Source organism: Globicephala melas, chromosome 2 (assembly GCF_963455315.2).
Source record: "Globicephala melas chromosome 2, mGloMel1.2, whole genome shotgun sequence".
In the NCBI taxonomy this organism is placed as follows: domain Eukaryota; kingdom Metazoa; phylum Chordata; class Mammalia; order Artiodactyla; family Delphinidae; genus Globicephala; species Globicephala melas.
Genome location: NC_083315.2, coordinates 90,968,082 through 90,988,791, shown reverse-complemented (window position 1 = coordinate 90,988,791; position 20,710 = coordinate 90,968,082). Strand labels below are relative to the sequence as shown.

Below are 20,710 nucleotides of genomic sequence, written 5' to 3'. Positions count from 1 at the left end.
TCCATTCAGCTATTGATGGGCACTCAGGTTGATTCCATATCTTGGCTATTGTAAATAATGCTGCAATGAACATTAAGGGTGCATATATCTTCTCAAATTAAATAAATTTTGTACTTCTTTTTTCTTAATTTCATTTTTGTATTGTTCATTACTAATGCATAGACACAAGTAATTTTGTATAATTATCTCATATCCTGCAACTGTGCTGAATTTATTAGTTCTAATAACGTTTTAGTGGATTCCTTAGGATTTTCTATATACAAAATCATGTCATCTGCAAACAGAGCTAGTTTTACTTCTTCCTTTCCAATCTGGGTGCTTTTTATTTCTTTTTCTTGCCTAACTGCCCCAGCTAGAACCTCCACTACAATATTGAATGGATATGCTCTGTGGCAAAAGCAGAATCTGCCTTATTCCTGATCTTAGGGGGAAAGTATACAATATAATTATAGTTGTGAGTTTTTCATAAATGCCCTCTATCAGGTTAAGGAAGTTCTCTTCTATTATAAGTTTACGTCTTTTTTAAAATTTATTTATTTATTTATTCATTTATTTTTGGCTGCGTTGGGTCTTTGTTGCTGTGTGCGGGCTTTCTCTAGTTGAGGCAAGCGGGGGCTACTCTTCGTTGCGGTACGCGGGCTTCTCATTGCGATGGCTTCTCTTGTTGTAGAGCACGGGCTCTAGGCATGCAGGCTTCAGTAGTTATGGTACGTGGGCTCAGTAGTTGTGGCTCGCGGGCTCTAGAGCGCAGGCTCGGTAGTTGTGGCACACAGGCTTAGCTGCTCCACAGCAGGTGGGATCTTCCCAGACCAGGGCTCCAACCCGTGTCCCCTGCACTGGCAGGCGATTCTTAACCACTGTGCCACCAGGGAAGTCCCTATAAGTTTAAGTCTTCTTATCATGAAAGTGTGTTGGATTTAGTCAAAAGCTTTTGCTGCATCTACAGAAATGATCATGTGGCTTTGTTTTTTATTCTATTTATATAGTATTACATTAACTGATTTTCAGATGTTAAACTATGTACTGTATTTTACATCATACGAGGAGGCTCATTATGCCATATCAACCCAATATTCATGATGATGCTAATACTGATGACTGGTTTCAGGTGACAACAGTATGATGCCCTCCCCTGCCCGCCTCACTGTACAGTTTTGTTTTTTCCCTTATGACTAGCAAGTAATCTATGAGATGGTAATTCAGAACCATGCCCATATTGTTCCTCATCAATTCAAGTTTTAAGGGTTTTAGCATCCATTAATGATCTTTGTCTAAATCAAATATTTCCTTAGGGTTTGCAAAATGTTGATTTTTCTAATTCTATTATTCCTTCTCTATTAGCTAGCATTCCTGTAGAAAGAAGAGCTTTACCTCATGAACTGGAGATACTTGCTTACAATGAAATACAATTCCTGTTGTAAAGGTAGAATAAACGTTTAGTCCATTCCCTTCAATTACCAGTTTTTAGAGTAAGGAAATGATACAATAACCACTGCATGGCAACAAACAAGTTTTATTCTATTTAGTTCTTATGTAAGTTTCATTATTAGAAACTCATGGATTTTTATATATTAAGTATGATTCAATCAATCATAGTGGTTATTTATTATTGTTTTTCTGATGCCCCAATTGTCCAACTCAGGTCAGTGGGAGCCTTTTCAAACTGGGTTTTAGGTTTTGACACAAACCCATCCTCACAAGCCTACCTTATCTATTCCCTAACACACATGTGGAATCAGGCAGTTTTACAAAAAGCCCTGATTTCTTTTAGTGGGAAATGGTACTTAAGAGATCAAAATATATACCCTAAGGGTATTCAATGCTATAGTTATCAGGAACAGTTTAAAGAGTACAAAAACTATTTATTCCTTAAGTTTTGAAAAGGATTCCTCTGTAAAACTATTAGAGCATGGCATTTTTTAGGAAGTACTTTCATGTGACAATTTTCTAAATTTCTTCAATGGTTACTGCCTATTCAAGTTTTCTATGTTTTTGAATAAATTATGGCACTTAATACTGTCTGATAAAAGAAGAATCTATTTTCAAATGTATTTGTTCAGAGTCATATAAGGAGCCTTTTACAATCCTTCTGTATCTGTAGTTCTATGGTTATTTTCCCATTCCTTTTTAACGGTCTACATCTGGGCTTGCTCGCAGTTTTTTTTCTTGATTAGGACGTATAGTGGACAATCAGTTTGCTGACGTTTTTTTCTTTAAGAAAAGCAATTATGGATTTATGTGTCAATTCTACTGTTTTCTAATTCATTATATTCTCCTATCTATTAATAACTACTTCCATTTGCTCTTTTAGGTTAATATATTGTTTACTCATCAAATTGCTTAACAAAAAAGTATTCTAAGTTCATCTTTTCATTGTAAATTCATTCCTTCTTTAGAGAAATATGGAATATAATTATCAAACACTTAAATTCTCTAGAGTCAAATAAAACTCCTTACATTTAAATATTAGAACATAAAAATCAGGATTATCAATGGAATTCGGCTTAACCCATACACATAACATTTATGTCTATTTAATTTCATCAACCTTAAAATAGTTAGCAATTAAAAAAATAGCAATATTCTTACCTCTTTTGTGGTACCTGCTCTTCCAGGTTCATGACTTATACAAAAAGGGCCAGTTTTCCATGCTTCTGTGTCTCCACAGTCACAAAATCCTCCTCCAGTAGAAGTATGCATCTGATAAATGAAAAATGAGTATGTCTTAATTTCAAAACATATCACAAAGCAAAGAAGAATGATAAAGATGACTCAAATAATAAATGTTTCCCTCTATTTCAACCTTAATTGCCTTTAATGTTATAGATATATATCAAAAAATATTTTGATTAGTTAACCAAAAAAAATCCTTAATCACAACAAAACTGAACCTTCAAAATTGATATTTTTGAAACATATTCAAAGTTTTTAAATAACAGTTTTTAAACTTTGTACTAATGGAGAACAGGTTGTGACGTGTGCAAAAAATAATCTATACTTCACCCAGAATGCTTCAGTAGATTTTATGATTAAACAAACTTCTTAAAAATCATTATAATGATACTTGTGTAAGTACTTAAGACATGTATAAAGTATTTTCATCTATACTGATGTTCCACAGCAACTAAAACTTATTCACAACATTGTCCCTGTGAGGGTTCCTGTAAAAAAAAAAAAATTATCTAAAATATCCTAATTTAGATAGAGAAGGATGACAATGACCTGAATTTGAATCTTCCCCAAATCTCCCCCCTCCAAAGCATACAATTAACAAGGAGAACAAATAAAGCCACACATGACTCATGTCTGCAAGATTACTAGGAGACAAAAAATAAATACCACAACCTTCAAATGACTTGCTTTATCAGAGTTCCTGTTGCCTATCACTTCAAGCCTGTGGTTACAGACAATACGAGAGGGAAGCTTAAGTGACCCCATGAAAGAGAACAGAGGGGTACAAACGACTTAGATCAAGCACAAACAAAATCACACTCCAGAAGAGAAAGCCCAATGCCAAGGGACAAATACTGAACACAGGTGAGGACTTGGTGGTTCACAGGGAAAGAGACTGAAAGTAAACAGGACCAGAAGTGGCCACCTCAGAAAAGCATTACTTTTGGAGGAAAATCAAATACATTAAAAAAGGTGGTAACCCATTATAGATGGGGCAGTAAATGAAAGAAGTAAATAAGAAAGAAAATTTAAGGATCCTATGAAACAAGAGAGAAACAAGACATGCCAAACCCTCCCCTCACCTCACCACCATCACCAATATCATCTATAAAATAAGTTAGGGGCTTCCCTGGTGGCGCAGTGGTTGAGAGTCCGCCTGCCGATGCAGGGGACACAGGTTCATGCCCCGGTCTGGGAAGATCCCACATGCCACGGAGCTGCTGGGCCCGTGAGCCATGGCCGCTGAGCCTGCGCGTCCGGAGCCTGTGCTCCGCAACGGGAGAGAGCACAACAGTGAGAGGCTCGCGTACCGCAAAAAAAAAAAACAAAAACAGAGAAGAGGGTAGAACTGACAGAAGAGAGCACTTGTAAACCTATCCATGAAATGAAAAAGAACAGAAAGAAGTACACCATATCCACACAAAACTATTGCAAAAAAAAAAGCCAAAAAATGCAAATAAGAGCCAAAACCCAATTATGAAGCTGGAGAAAACTATACAATGCTCCAAACTGAATTACACAGCCTCAAACAAGCATTAAAAACCCTTAATCAGACTAAACACCTTTAATCATAAATATAAGAACTAAGAACAGAAACGGACAAAGAAATAGGAATAAATAAAATGAGACTCGAGTGAACTAAGGGGAAAAACCAGGAAGAAAACGATATCATATCAGAAATGAATTTTTTTAAATTACAAGATGATAGACTCAAATGAAAAGTTAATAAATAGCATTGAAACAAAGCAGGAAAACAAGAGAATGAAAATAAGATGAAGTAAAGAAATACAGGGTCAGAGAAAAAGTGGTTGAAATAGAAGATAGGCCTAATAGAGGCAGATGAGTATAACTGGAATCACCAAAGAAAAATCAAAACAATGGAACAGAGGTAATATTTAAAACTGTAATCTAAGAAAACTTCCTGGAAATAAAAGACCTGAATCTACACAATCAAATGGCCAAAAGTGACTAAGAGAAAACTCACTCAGTATGATCAACTCCAAAGTATACCCTCCTAAAACTACTGGATTTTAAAGATAAAAGTCCTGAGGCCCTAGGCAAAAAGATGAAATAACATAATCACAAGAAAATTAGACTGGCATCAGACTTCTCAATAACAACACATAAAGCAAGACAACAGCAGAGCGGCATTTTCAAGGAAAGAAACTGCAAACCAAGAATACTGTCTACAGCCGAGCTATAATATAATTTTGAACATGTCAGAACTTAAGAAACACAGTATACATGCGACCTTCCTGAGAAATCTACCTGAGCAGTGATCAGCAAACTTCCTGTGTAAAGGAACAGACAGTAAATATTTTAGTCTTTGCAGGCCATGGAATCTCTGTTGAATTACTCTATTCTGCTCTGGCAGTGAAGCATCAGCCACAGACAATAAATAAATGAACCAGCATAGCCACATTCCAATGAGACTTTATTTATAGGCACTGAAATTTTAATTTCATATAATTTTCATTTATCATGAAATATTATTCTTCTCATCTTTTTTCCCAACCATCTGAAAATATAAAAACCAAGCTAAGGGACTTCCCTGGAGGTCCAGAGGTTAAGACTCTGCGCTTCCACTTCAGGGGGCACAGGTTTGATACCTGGTTGGGGAACTAAGATTCCGCATGCCTTGCGGTACAGCCAAAAGAAAAAAAAAAAAGAAGAAAAGAATAAAAACCAAGCTTAGCTTGCAGGCAATACAAAAACAGATGGTGAGCCAGATTTGACCCACAAACTGTAGTTTACTGACCCCTAGAGGATGCACTTCAGCTGACCAAGCAGTGACTGGGGAACTTCAGAAAAAGGACAAATGGCGAACATTTTATGTATTTAATTGTAGCGCTAAGAACAAATCAAGGTGTTGAAAGATACATGGATAGAAGAATGTAAACATTATATGATCTCACAATCAGAAAGACTACAACTAAAAAGTGGGAGAAGGGAAAGAGAAGGCAACATAAGATTATCAACTATTAAATAGGTAATAGGAGGGAGTCAAAGATAGCATTAAAACTGACAGACTAGATAATAAAAAGTTACATAAGGGAGTAAAAAGGAACTAAAGGCATTATAAAAATTATTAGTACAAACATTATCACTAGAACAATAGTAACAAAAGAAATCAGAATATACAAATCAATTTTATATACTGAAGAATGCTAGACTCATCCATGATTACTAAAAATGTAGTTGTTTCAAATGAAAGTAAAAGCATAACCTTAGTATAGGGAATGCCATGGAAGCAAGGCACAAAATCCAGAAGCATTAAAAAAAAAAATCTGGCAAATTTGACAACATATAAATTAAAATGTCAGTAAGGCAAATGATAGTATATATCAAGTTTAAAAGACAGAAAATAGATTTTATACAGTCAAAAAATACACTTAATTTATAATCCAGCAATATCACCCTGAGGTTACCCAAGAAAAATTAAAACAAATGCCCACACAAAGACATGTACTTGAATGTTTGTAACAGCTTTATTTAAAAGCTGGAAACAAGACAAATATTCATCAACTGATGAACAGGTAATATATTGTGGCATATCCATACAACGGCATACTACTCAGCAATAAAAAGGAACAAACTGCTGAGACATGAGAGGATCTCAAAGGCACTATGCTAAGTGAATATAACCAGATAGGAAACACTACATACTATATATAGATTTCACTTATATGACATTTGGAAAAGCCAAAACTATAGGGACAGAAAACTGATCAGTGACTGCCAGGAGCTGGGGTAAGTGGGCAAGAGGACTGCCTGCAAACGGGAGAACTTCTGGGAATGATATGTTTTATATATTGATTATTGTGGTGGTTACTGAACTGTATGTCTGTGAAAACTCATGGAACTACACTTACAAGGGTAGATTTTATTGTATATAAATTATATCTCAAAAAAATCTGACTTTAAAAATTATTAAAGACAAGCATAGTAAGAGAAAATATTTGTAACGTATATAACAGTAAGAAAAAGGCAAAAGAAAAATTAAGGATAAAAACAGGCAATACACAGAAGAAATTAAACATACAATTAAAAAATGAAAAGATGTTAATACTAGTAATAGAAATGCAAATTAAAATGAGATTATTTGACTAACGGATTGGCAAAAAGTAAAAAGACTGACTAAATAAACTTTGGGGATGTAGATAAAGAACATTCTCATATCCTTTTTTTATTTTTATTTTTGGCTGTGTTGGGTCTTTGTTGCTGTGCGCAGGCTCCCTCTGGTTGTGGCGAGTGGGGGCTACTCTTCGTTGCAGTGCACGGGCTTCTCATTGCAGTGGCTTCTCTTGTTGTGGAGCACAGGCTCTAGGCGCGCGGGCTTCAGCAGTTGTGGCAAGCGAGCTCTAGAGTGCAGGCTCAGTAGTTGTGGTGCGTGGGCTTGGTTGCTCCGTAGCATGTGGGATCTTCCCAGACCAGGGCTCGAACCCATGTCCCCTGCATTGGCAGGTGGATTCTTAACCACTGCGCCACCAGGGAAGCCCCTCATATCCTTTTAATGGGACTGTAAATTGACACAGCAATTCAGGAAAAACATTTGGCAAAATCTATGAAAATTTTAAATGCATGTACCCTTCAATCCAGAAAATCTACCTCTAAGAATCTAGTCTCAAGCATTCTTTAATATATACACTGGTTTATATTAAAACAAAGGTATATGTGTATGTTCCATTATTTGTTGATCAGTGAAAGCTGGAAACAGTGTAATTATCTAGAAAAGGGTGATGGGTTAAATATTTGATGACATATTCCCACAAAGGAATACATGCAGCAATTAAATAAGGCAAGAGTTATTATATATATCAACACAGAATTATCTCCATGATATATTAAGTTAAAATCAAGTTGCAGGGAGTTCCCTGGTGACCTAGTGGTTAGGATTCCAGGCTTTCACTGCTGTGGCCCAGGTTCAATCCCTGGTCGGGGAACTGAGATCCTGCAAACTGTGCAGCATGGCCAAAAAAAAAAGTTGCAAAACAAAATATATAGTAGGATCCCATTTGTACACACACAAACATCCTCCTAAACATATAAATATATATATGAGTGTACATGCATAAAGATCTGTAAGGATGTGCACTAAATTGTGTTCAGTTTAACAAAGAAAGTATGATGGGACAGAAAGGCAACAAAAATTTTTATTTGTATTCTTTTGTATTATTTGAATTTTTAAAAGGTAAGTTTTATTGCATTGCCTAAATTATTTTTTTTAATGTTGTGTTTCAAAGATAATATATGAATACAAATTCTCATCATGTAGGATTATAGCAGGCTGTTAAAATAGACCCTGATCGTTATTTTTATACCTCAGAAAATACTGAGTTCTCATATATCCCTCCTTTTCCCTACCCACAGTTTCCCCTATTATGAACATCTTGCAATAGTGTGGCACATTTGTTGCAATTGAGGAGTCAATGTTGATACATTATTTTTTTTAAATTAAGTAATTTATATTTGGCTGCTTTGACTCTTAGTTGCTGCACGCGGGCTTTTCACTGCAGTGACTTCTCTTGTCGCGGAGCACAGGTTCTAGGCACATGGGCTCAGTAGTTGTGGCACACGGGCTTAGTTGATCTGTGCCATGTGGGATCTTCTGGGACCAGGGCTTGAACCCGTGTCCCCTGCATTGGCAGGCAGATTCTTAACCACTGTGCCACCAGGGAAGTAAGTCCCTGATACATTAACTAAAGTCCATAATTTACATTTGGGTTCTCTCTTTGTGTTGTACATTTTGGGGGTCTTGACAAATGTATAATGACGTATATACACCACTACAGTATCACACAGGGTAGTTTTACTGCACTAAAAATTCCCTGTACTCCACCTATTCATCCCTCTATCCCTCCCACCATCATCTCCCAGCCTCAGCATCCACTGATCTTCTTACTGTCTCCATAGTGCTGCCTTTTCCAGAATGTCATACAGCTGGAACCATACAGTATATAGCCTTTTCACAATGGCTTCTTTCATTTAGAAACATGCATTTAAGGTCCTGCCATATCTTTTCATAGCTTGATAGATCATTTCTTTTTAGCACTGAATAATATTCCATTGTAGGACTTCCCTGGTGGTGGGCGCAGTGGTTAAGATTCTGCCTGCCAATGCAGGGGACACAGGTTCGAGCCCTGGTCCAGGAAGATCCCACGTGCCGTGGAGCAACCAAGCCTGTGTGCCACAACTACTGAGCCTGCACTCTACAGCCCGTGAGCCACAACTACTGAGCCCGTGTGCCACAACTACTGAAGCCCGTGTGCCCTATAGCCCATGCTCCGCAACAAGAGAAGCCACCACACTGAGAAGTCCGTGCACCACAACGAAGAGTAGCCCCCACTCGCTGGAACTAAAGAAAGCCTGCGCACAGCAACGAAGACCCAACGCAGCCAAAAATAAAAATAAAATAAATAAATAAAACATTTTTTAAAAATTCCATTGTATCAACGTACCAAAGTTTTTTCACCCATTCACCAACTGAAAGACATCTTGGTTGCATCCAAGTTTCAGCAAATATGAATAAAACTGCCATAAACATTTCTGTGCAGGTTTTTTGTGTGTTTTTTGTGGATATAAGTTTTCAATTCATTTGGGTAAATACCAAGGAGCATGATTGCTGGATTATATGGTTACAGTGTATTTATTTCTATAAGAAACTGCCAAACTGTCTTCCAAAGTGGCTGTATCGTTTTGCATTCCCAACCCAGCAATGAATAGGAGTTCCTGTTCCTCCACATCCTCACCAGCATTTGGTATTGTCAATATTTTGGATTTCTGCCATTCTAATAGGTATGTAGTGGTATCTCACTATGGTTTTAATTTGTAATTCTCTAATGACATATGATGTTTTGCATCTTTTTGTGTGCTTATTGCCATTTACGTATCTTCTTGGTGAAGTGTCTGTTTCAGATCTTTTGCCCATTTTTAAAGCTGAGTTGTTCATTTTCTTACTGTTGAGTTTTAAGAGTTTTTTGTATATAGTGGATAACAATCCTTTATCAGATACATGTTTTGCAAAGCCTTCCACCCAGTCTGTGGCTTGTCTTTTTATTCTCTGAAAGGTCTCTATTTTTTAATCCAGTAATTCCACTTCTGAGAACCTAGCCTAAAAAATAATCTTACATATAGAAAAATGATTTACATATAAAGATATTTATAGCAATATTGCTTACAATTAAAAAAAACTGAAACCTGAACAAATTCTCCAATAGGTAAGCAGTTAAAATATATTATGGTTTAATATTATATACCCAATAAGTTCTAAAAGAAACATAATTGAATGCAAAATTGAATCCAAAAATTGAATGCATAATTATACATATTGTGCTTTTTCCATTTAAAAGTATAACATGAGAATTTTATTCTTCCTTTTACAACTCTGTAAGCTTCATTTGAAAACTGTTTTTTTCTGATTAGAGGAAACAGCTGTATGAATATACTATTTTTGTAACTCACTATTCTCATTTAACAACAAAAAGGAAACATTTATGGAGTTAAAAATAATCTTTGGGACTTCCCTGGCAGTACAGTGGTTAAGACTCCATGTTTCCATTGCAGGGGGCACAGATTCGATCCCTGGTCGGGGAACTAAGATCCCACATACCACGTGGTGCAGCCAAAAAAATAATAATAATAATCTTAAACAGTGGGTGTTTTTATTTTGAGGATAAAAATGCAGAGGCTTACTGAAAGTTTTTTTAAAGATAGTACTTCAGTATATTCTTTCTTGTTTCATGGTTACCTTTTTGTGTGTATGTAAGAATGTTTAAGTTCTACTCTCTAAGCAAATTTCAATCATACAATAATACAGTGTTATCAACTATAGTCACCATGTTAAATACATTAGATCCTCAGACCTTATTTATCTTACTGTAGCTTTTTTTAAGGGATACACTACTGAAAAGCTGGATATCACAAAGAAGGGTCACATTACACACAGCAGAACAAAAAGCTCCAATTTTTATCTGTTATTTTCCTGTTCTCAAAAGGTTTTTGTTTTGTTTTGTTTCTTGTTTTTTATGCCTCTACTTTACTTTCAATTCTCATCTTGGATTGTGCAAGATCACAGAGAAAACTCTTTGGAATGGGATATAAGTTTTACACATAAGGGAAAATTCAATTTTTGGCTCTTTGGTATTAAATTAAAATTTATATGAACACATGAAGTTTGACACTTAAAAACAACCTCAACAGGGCTTCCCTGGTGGCGCAGTGGTTAAGAATCCGCCTGCCAATGCAGGGGACATGGGTTCGAGCCCTGGTCCGGGAAGATCCCACATGCTGCAGAGCAACTAAGCCCACGCACCACAACTACTGAGCCTGCGCTCTACAGCCTGCGAGCCACAACTACTGAAGCCTGCGCACCTAGAGCCCGTGCTCCGCAACAAGAGAAGCCACTGCAATGAGAAGCCCACGCACCACAACAAAGAGCAGCCCCCACTCACTGCAACTAGAGCAAGCCCACGCACAGCAACAAAGACCCAATGCAGCCAAAAATAAAATTTTTAAAAAAACAATAAAAAGTTAAGATAGTTAAGTATTCATTGATATGATTTTTTATCATAAACAATATATAATCAAGACGAACTATTTTTGTGTCTGCAAGTCAGGTGCTATCAAGCAAACAGCAATCCTTTTTAAATGTTTAACTCAAAGACAAATAGGAAGACTCAATAAATTTTAATTTTCCAAATGTTCTCAGAAAGAATTATCAGAAGCATCCTCCAGTTATAAAACACAGTTGGGTAATCCATTTACCCCAAATGAAACACCTGTGTGTGTTGTGAGGTAGCAATGATAGAACTATGATCTTCTGTGGTGATAACACCCACAACGCAGAAGCATTCTCTCTTCACATGAAGAGTGTGAATAACAAGAAGGGATGGAGAGTCACCTTTCATTATTTCATCAACTATTGGTGTTTTCACAGTATTTTAAATGCCTGATTTCAATTTTACAACAACAATACCAATATTTATTCTGAAAGGTAATCGTATGTTCCAAGTAGCAGAACTTCCAACACGATCTCTAAGAATAATTCAAAGTTCTTTTTTTGGCCGCACTGTGTGGCTTGCAGGATCTCAGTTCCCTAACCAGGGACTGAACTCGGGCCATAGCAGTGAAAGCACTGAGTCCTAACCACTAGACCACCAGAGAACTCCCTAATTCGCAGTTCTGAACCATGCTTCAGAAAAACATTTCCAGCAGTGCAGGATTTATTCCTATTTCATCGTTGGTAATAACTGCACATGTCACTGCAGGAACTTTACATTCTTCTGCTGCAGACTTTAAGACTACTGTAAAAGGTGTACTTTTGGGAACACTGAGTACTCCGTAAGGCAGACAGCAGCGTGACTTTAAAGGAAAACTTGGACATGGTGGAGCAGGTCTGGACAGAGTTGCCATGCCATCTCCATGCAGCAGCCCCACTTCCTCTGTGGTGCCGGGGACTGCAAAAGTTGTTCTGTGCTATTCTGTGACAAAAGGTTTTTCTTGGTGCTTTCTTCACATAGTACCTGATCTTGGGTCTGCATCCCCATCGTTATTCTTTTCTTCCCCTTCTCTGCAGCAACACAGATCCCTTCTTATTTCTTCTCATCTTTTTTTTAAATGGCTTCATTTTTTCTTTTATTATGTTTTTTATTATAAAAAGAATATACACAATGTATAGGCAAGTTACAAAGTATAATAATAAAATGATCCAGCATCTAACACAAGAGAATATTAATACTGTTGATGTTCCCTCTGTGATCATCCACTTGCCCTGGAGGTTACTATTACGTGAATTGTATTTATTAGTCATTCCCTCACTTTTCTTTAAAAATTTCACCACACATAATAGGTATTCCAGAAAGACTCTACCAAATTATTCTCCCACCAAAAGTCTTCTGTTCTCTTCACACTCACTTTTGAAGGGTAATATTTTTAAAAGCTTATGAACATAATTTTTTATTAGTTACATAACAGCCCATCCTTCTGAAAACTCAAGGGTTCCTGAGTAAGCTGTGTACGCACCCTCTACAAGAAGAGCTCTGCAAAAACCTAAAGATGATAAACCTAAGCATGCTTCATAAAAGAGTGCTTTGTGGTGGCAGTGTAGACTGGTAAACTTTCAATACTCGAAGGTAGCTTAGTGAAGAAGTTCCTAAAATTTAACAGACAAGTTTTACCAGTCCACGGAAAATCAGAAAAGGAAGGAATAAGGAATGTGATGAGCTCTTTAACAGAGCTACATGTATGCAATCTAAAGACCTGCTCTTTAGTCTGAGATTATCCTACTTTCTTGGAATTAAATTCATAAAATGATAGGAGATGGTAGGTATTTTTTGGTTGCTGTTCATGTGCTCTTTTTAAAATTAAAATTGAACTTCCCTAGCCAAATAAAAATTTGAAAACCCTATGTCTTACCCAAGTCTTGTGAAATTGTACTGGACCACAAAATCCCAAAGTTTGGCAACTGGAAAACTCTGGCCTTGAGACTTCAGCATCTCTCCCCCTTAACATCCCAGAGTAAAACTAAGAAGAAATTAACAACTTCCTCATTGTCTCTACTTCTGGCATCCTTTCTTGAGTTCTCCAACATAAGGAAAAAACTATAATAAATGGAGACGACTGGGAAATATGAAATTAACCAATGATCAACTTTGTAAATTCCATCACTGATTAGCTTTGCAATGTTAGGAAAACATTTTAACCACACTATATGATAGGCTCCTCATGTTTTTTCTTTTGCACAATAATAAAAATACATATATATATATAACATATATCTATAGCTTATCATTTCCTGAGATAGAAGCACTAATGTTGAAGCCAGTCTAAAAACATGAACCACACTTTCAGCTCTATGGAAGAAATAGTCTACATAACTTTAAGATGTTATTTACATTTACATGGGACCTTCGGCATATTATATGTACAAAGAGAAACATCAATTATTATATCTGCCCAAGCCCAGAGCACAGAACCAATACTGTTACTTGAAAAATACATTTAAGCTCAAAATAACAAAGTTGTCTGAAGATGTCACAGGAGAGGCAAATCCCTCAACCTCACTACTAATTAAGAAAATTAAACTAAGACCACCATGTGATACCATTATATACCCACCAAACTGGCTAAAATTTAAAAGACTAGCAACACCAAATCTTGTAAGTGTGTGTTGGTATAACCACTTTGGAAAACACTATCTACTATGACTTAAGATATACCCTAGAACTCAGCAATTCTATTCCAGATATATACCCTGGATAAACTCCTGTACATGTGTACCAAAATACACAAATAAGAATGTCCACAGCAGAATTGTTTTAATACAATAACAGTCCCAAATTGGAAACAATCTACATATCTATATACAATACAATGAATAAAGACAATATGGATTATTAAACCCTATGAGGTAAATGGACAAAATATATATATGCGTATATATATATAAGTATATACTTAATGCCGAGTGAAAGCTACTCAACAAGAAAAAGATACAGAATGACTCCATCTGTACAGAATTCAAAAACAGAACCATTCAATATGATTTGGGTGATAAGCTAAAAGGGAAATCAAGGAAACCATTATCACAAAACACAGGAGAGAGAGGTTATCACAAAGGAGGAGAGAAGGATGGTGATCCAGAAGGAACAAATGGGAGGCCACTGAGAGCTGGAAATGTCTCATTTCTTGACCTAAGTAGTGGTTACACAGGTGTTCATTTTATAGTTATTCTTTAAGCTGTTCATATGCTTTATACAATCTTCTGCATAAAAATGATGTATCTCAAAAATTAAAAAATTGTAAGGAGCTGCATCTTGAAGTAGTAGATGTCTTATCACATGATATGTTTAACCAGAGCTAAAGGTTCACAAATCAGGTCTGTTACAGCAGGAACTCAAGTACTAGTCAGGAATTTGGACTAGCTGGCCATCAGACTCCTGCCAATCTAGAGATTCTAGGCATCTATTTTCATACCTTGTAACGATGATTTTTATGAACACTATTCTGGAAGCAGTCCATACAGAGTACACATGTTGGATCAATTGCACAGTCCCTGAAAAAGATTAAAAATCAGACTCCAAAATTTACATGACTCCTGCTGATGCTCAAGGTATGACTATAAAATAATGTGAATGAATTTCCTATATCATGCACAAACTGATTATGAAAATACTTTAAAAACTGAATTCCAGGGACTTCCCTGGCAGTCCAGTGGTTAAGACTTCACCTTCCAAGGCAGGGGGTGTGGGTTCAATCCCTGATCGGGGAGCTAAGATTCCCACATGCCTTGTGGCCAAAAAACCAATACATAAAACAGAAGCAGTATTGTTAACAAATTCAATAAAGACTTTCAAGTCAAAAAGACACGTGCACCCCAATGTTCACTGAAGCACTATTTTCAATAGCCAGGTCATGGAAGCAACCTAAACGCCCATCGACAGACGAATGGATAAAGACGTTGTGGTACATATATACAGTGGAATATTACTCAGCCATAAAAAGGAACGAAATTGGGTCATTTGTAGAGACACGGATGGACCTAGAGACTGTCATACAGAGTGAAGTAAGTCAGAAAGAGAAAAACAAATATTGTATATTAATGCATATATGTGGAATCTAAAAAATGGTACAGATGAACCGGTTTGCAAGGCAGAAATAGAGACACAGATGTAGAGAACAAACATATGGACACAAAGGGGGGAAAGTTGGGGGTGGTGGGGGTGGTGTGATGAATTGGGATTGACATATATACACTAATATGTATAAAATAGATAACTAGTAAGAACCTGATGTATAAAAAATAAATAAAATTCAAAAAAAATTCATTTTCTGGTGCTCCATTTGGTAGCACATATACCAAAATTAGTTTTCTGAAAAATCATCAGCTTTTTTTCATTCTCTGCATCATCTTACCCTATTACAGTTATGAATGTATTTTACAGACACTGATTGTTCACTGGTAAATGAGGCTTGGTTAAAGACAAAATTCATTAGAATGTAAGCAACATAAATTAAAGGATTTTAATTTATTTTATTATAATGATATGTCCCAAGCATGTAGATCAGTGCCTGGCACACAACAGGTATTCAATGAATATTTACTGAATAAATTAAATTCAATCTCTCTTAATCTCTTTCCTAATAAAAACTTCTAAAATGTAAAATTTTATTTAATACTTTCAAGGAAACATTAACAATAATATATATTAGTGCAAAGTGCAAAATTAATTTTTAAAATATTTATTTAGAAAAGTTGAAGAGATGGAATTCGGCAGTTTTAAAAATGAATTTTTATAAGCTAATAAGTAAAAACTGACTAATAATAGCCTCTAAAATATAATATCATCTACTAACCTATTCAGAGCAGGATTTGTCAACCTCAGCAGTACTGACATTTTGAACTGAATAATTATTTGCTGGCGATATAGGTGACTGTCCGTGTGCCATAGGATGTTTAAGCAGCAACCCTGGTCTCTACCCACTAGATGCCAGTACCATTCCCCTAGCTGTGACAATTAAAAATGCCTCCATGACCCTTTTGGAGAAATGAGGTCTACAAATATCTACTATGCTTTAGCTGAAATTGACCAGGCTTCAGCTAAAAATATATAACAAGATAAATGAAACTTACTGTCATATAGCAAAATAGAAATAAAATACTAAAGCTGACTGTTTCCTGAGAAAGGAAGAGAATAAAGAAAAGCAGTATGTTCTAGACAACTGTTAACTATACATAAACCAGTCAAACCTAGAATTACAGTGAAGCAAAAAACAATTCTCTGTATAAAATCTAAAACTTCACATTCCTAACCTAAACAACCTCTAATAAAAGAAAGAAAAGGGCCTCCCTGGTGGTGCAGTGGTTGAGAGTCCGCCTGCTGATGCAGGGGACACAGGTTCGTGCCCCGGTCCGGGAGGATCCCACATGCCACGGAGCGGCTGGGCCCGTGAGCCATGGTCGCTGAGCCTGCACATCCGGAGCCTGTGCTCCCCAACAGGAGAAGCCACAACAGTGAGAGGCCCGCGTACCGCAAAAAAAAAAAAAAAGAAAGAAAAAAAAACTAAAAGTGTTGTTAAGATCTAAAAGTTAAAAGTTTCAGGCAGGAGTAGAGAATAAAAAAGTTCTCTGTGTTACCATGCTGTGTTAAGTCAATCTCTCGCACAAAAGGCAAAAAAAAAGCCTAAAGCTGTTTCCAGTTTCCTTACCACTGGCCTCTTCTATCCAACTAAATTACAAATGCTCCTACAGGTCCACAACCCTCTGATACCAAATCTCACTTGGTGGCGGAAAAATGACCTGAAATGACAAGGGACTATAGACTTTATTTATACCACTTGCTGTGAACAGTCATAGGTTTCTTACAGAAATGCTCTGTTTGATTACAGGATCCTGACCTGACTCCACTAGGGAAGTATTCAGAATTCTGAAATACATGTGGCACCAAGAGTTTCAGATAAGGGTGTATGGACTATGTTATAAACAAGGCAAAAATATATCTCTTATATACTTCTGGAGAACAGGAAGAAAAAGTGAGAGAACTGTTTAAGTCATATATTTAAAAACAAGCTGTATTAGCAAAAACAAACTTATAGTGCACAATAAAACAAAGTAAATTATGTAGAATTAAATATATTATAAATAGTAATATACCAAGAAAGGTACATCATAAAATACATACAGAACACCAAGTTGTTATTATAACCAATCCTGTACATTTCTAAATCTTACCTACAAGAATATGTTGTCTCTCCACTTTTGAAAACCTTCCCACAGAGTTGAAATGCTCCACTGTGCTTCAATTTCTCTAAGCAAATATCTGGATCTTCTCCAAATAAGTACCATTCCAGTGGAGTGACTATTGACATTTGTATATTCTCCTCCTGCTTTTCCAAGTCTGGTTCCATTTCAGCAAAATAAATTTCGGGCACCAATCGTGCCAAATGGTTCAAGAAAGTAGTATGAAAATCAATTTGCTGATGCCACCACTGAAAAACAAAACAAAACAAAAATTAAACTTTGTTACAAGTTCCTTCTTAAAAATCTAGGGGCACCAGTAATTGTGTAGTTTCAGAGGAACTGATTTACAATATATTCTTCCTTTATACTTCACCAATACAAAAGGAAAGTAAATGATTTTTTTTTTAAAAAAAGGCTTGGAAATAAGTGGTTGTCCCCATATCACAGATATCTGGAAAAAAGAAGTGCAGCTATAGTGGATGGAGAATTACTCTTCCCTTCTGAAATGGTCAACTCCTGGTGTGTGAAGATTCTATTATCAGTCAAAGGCTGTAGAGACAAAGTATTCCCCATACCAGTAGTTTAACTATTTTATTTTCTTCTTACAATTTTATTGAGATATAATTGACATATAGCACTTATAAGTTTAAGGTATACAGCATAATTATCTGACTTACATATATCATGAAATGATCACCACAATAGTTTTAGTGAACATCTATCATCTCACACAGAAACAAAATTAAATGAATAGAAAAAAAAGTGTTTTTCCTTGTGATAAAAACTCTTAGGATTTACTCTCTAGTAGTTTAATTATTTAAAGGAACCATAGCGTTTAATGAGAGATCAAAATGAATGAGTGCCAGAGTTTTCAGAACACAAAAAGCACTAACCATAAAAGAAAAAAACAGATAAATTGGACCTCAGCAAAAGTAAAACCTTCTGCTCTTCAAAAGAAACTGTTACAGATGGCATTTCTGCCATGCTTATTTATACATGAAAACATGTTCAACATCATTAAATCATTAGAGAAGCGCAAATTAAGACAACAATGAGGAGAAACCAAGATGGCGGCGGAGTAGAAGGACGTGGAGTTCATCTCTCTCCACAAAAGCATCAAGAATACATCTACAGATGGAACAATTCTCAAAGAACACCGGCTGAACACTAGCAGAAGACCTCGGACACCAGAAACGACAAGAAACACCCCTGCATAACCGGGTAGGATGAAAGTAAGAAGGGAAAAATAAGAGGAGAAAAAGTGGGACAGGATCTGTGCCCCTCAGGGGAGCTGAAGCACAGAGGTTCCCACATCCGGGGAAGCCCCCTCACTGATGGGGAAATCACTTGGGACAGAAGGCGAACATCTGAGGCTGTCAGAGGAGGATGAAATGGCTGGTCTGTAGCAGACGGGACAGAGTGAGACCTACACAGATGGTCAGTGCCACAGGCCTGTGTGCCCCAGACTGGGACGTGTGTCTGCCAGTTCACACGGGGGCTGAGAGCTGGAACATGGGGATTAGAAAGCAAACCTGGGGGGAGAACTGCTGTTGGCTGCAAGGAGACAGCCTGAGGGGACAGGAGGGAGGAAATCAGCAACCGGGACACTTATGAAGGAAACCCAAACTGCCATAGAAGCAAGGCACCACTGTTGAATGACGTGCAGTGGGTGGAACCACCACAGCAGCCTCTCTCTCCCCACGCACTGACCCCTGCCCCAACAGGCGCTAGGAAAAGCTGCCAGAACTGACCTTCTCATGCCGGTCACCAGGCGTTAGGAAAGGCTCCCACTAGGGCCAGATCTCTCATGCCCGTGGCCACCAGTTTTCCTGCGTACCTGTTGCTGCCAGGGCCCCCAAGACCCAGGCAGTCATGCCACCTCCGCGCCCTGTCCTCACCAGAGCAGACCTGAGGGCTCCAAGGCAGCCTCGGAAGCAGACTCCGGTGGGTGGCACACACGCAAAGGTGGGGTTAAAACCACAGCTGAGCCCCAGGGGCAGGGCGACTAAAGAAGAGGAACAAAAATCTTTCCGTGCAGCTACACAAACTGCACGTTAAATCCCCGCGATCGTCTTGGTAAATCCTCCATCTATGAAATATCTGAACGGACAACGAGTGTTCCCAGAACAGAAACCAGTCTAGTGCTAGCAGCTATGGACTTTGGGGACTAGTACACCCAAGAGTTGGGCCATGTCAGAGTCCTAGCTGTCCCTCAGTACCCAGAGAGAGACCAGAAACCTACCTAGAGGTTTTGTAGGGTGGTCTGGGGATACAGAGGTTGGCTGTGACTCAAGGTGAGGGCAAGGACACTGACAGTTGAGACCCCAGGAAAATATAATTATTACTATTTTTTTAATGTTTTGTTTTGTCCTGTGTATTTTATTATTTGTTATTTGTTTTTATTTAGTTTTTTAAATTTATAATATATTTTTTCTATTTCTACATTACTTTTTTGTTGTTCTGTGTTTTTAACTTGCTTTTTTTTTCTTTGTGCTATTTAACTTTTATTTATTGTTTTTGTGTGTTTGTTTTGTATTCCTTGCTTTTTCCTTCAATTTGCATTCTGCTTTTGTTTTTGTTTTTCTGGTTAGTTTTGCTTTTAATTGTTTAATTTTGTTTTGGGATTCTTTTGTTGGTCTGGCTGTTCTTTTTCATTTTCTCTGTTTTATGTTTTGGTTTCTTATTTTGTACGTGTGTGTGTGTGCGCGCGCGCGTGTGTGTGTGAGAGATTATTTTTGTTTCTGTTTGGTTTTACTTTTACCATTTGGGGTTTTGTTTGTCTCTTCCTTTGTTTGTTTCTTTCTTTTTAATTGTTGCTGTTGCTTCTTGCTTGTTTTTGTCTTTGCTATTTGTCCCGAGTTTTTTATGTCTGTTTGTTTTCATTTGTTTTCTTCCTACCCTTTTATTTATTTCTTTTCTTTTTTTTTCCCCCATTTTTGCTGAGCTGTGTGGCATGCGGGGTCTTGGTTTCCAGGCAGGGGGTCAGGCCTGAGCCTCTGAGGTGGGAGTGCCGAGCCCAGGAAACTGGAATGCCAGAGAATTCCTGGCCCCAGAGCTCTCCCGGGAGTCTCCATCTCAACTCCAAGACCCGACTCCACCCAACTGCCTGCAGGCTCCACTGCTGGACACCCCACGACAAACAACAAACAAGACAGGAACACAAACCCAACCATCAGCACACAGGCTGCCTAAAGTCGTACTAAGGCCACAGACACCCCAAAACACACGACCTGACACAGCCCTGTCCATCACAGGGAAAAGATCCAGCTCCACCCACCAAAACGCAGGCGCCAGTCCTTC

General features: G+C 37.3%; 1 protein-coding gene across 3 annotated transcripts in view; it reads right to left on the bottom strand.

The window, feature by feature from the left end:
- The window catches only part of UBR1 (ubiquitin protein ligase E3 component n-recognin 1), a 166,934-nt gene that overhangs the window by 110,676 nt on the left and 35,548 nt on the right, over positions 1–20,710 (bottom strand). For all 3 annotated transcript variants that reach the window (XM_030842844.2, XM_060294402.1, XM_030842843.2), the window contains exons 2-4: positions 17,402–17,658; positions 14,647–14,725; positions 2,590–2,700 (exon numbers count right to left, since the gene is read on the bottom strand). In XM_030842844.2, the coding sequence (XP_030698704.1) occupies positions 2,590–2,700; positions 14,647–14,725; positions 17,402–17,658 (447 nt within the window). The remainder of the gene's footprint in view (positions 1–2,589; positions 2,701–14,646; positions 14,726–17,401; positions 17,659–20,710) is intronic.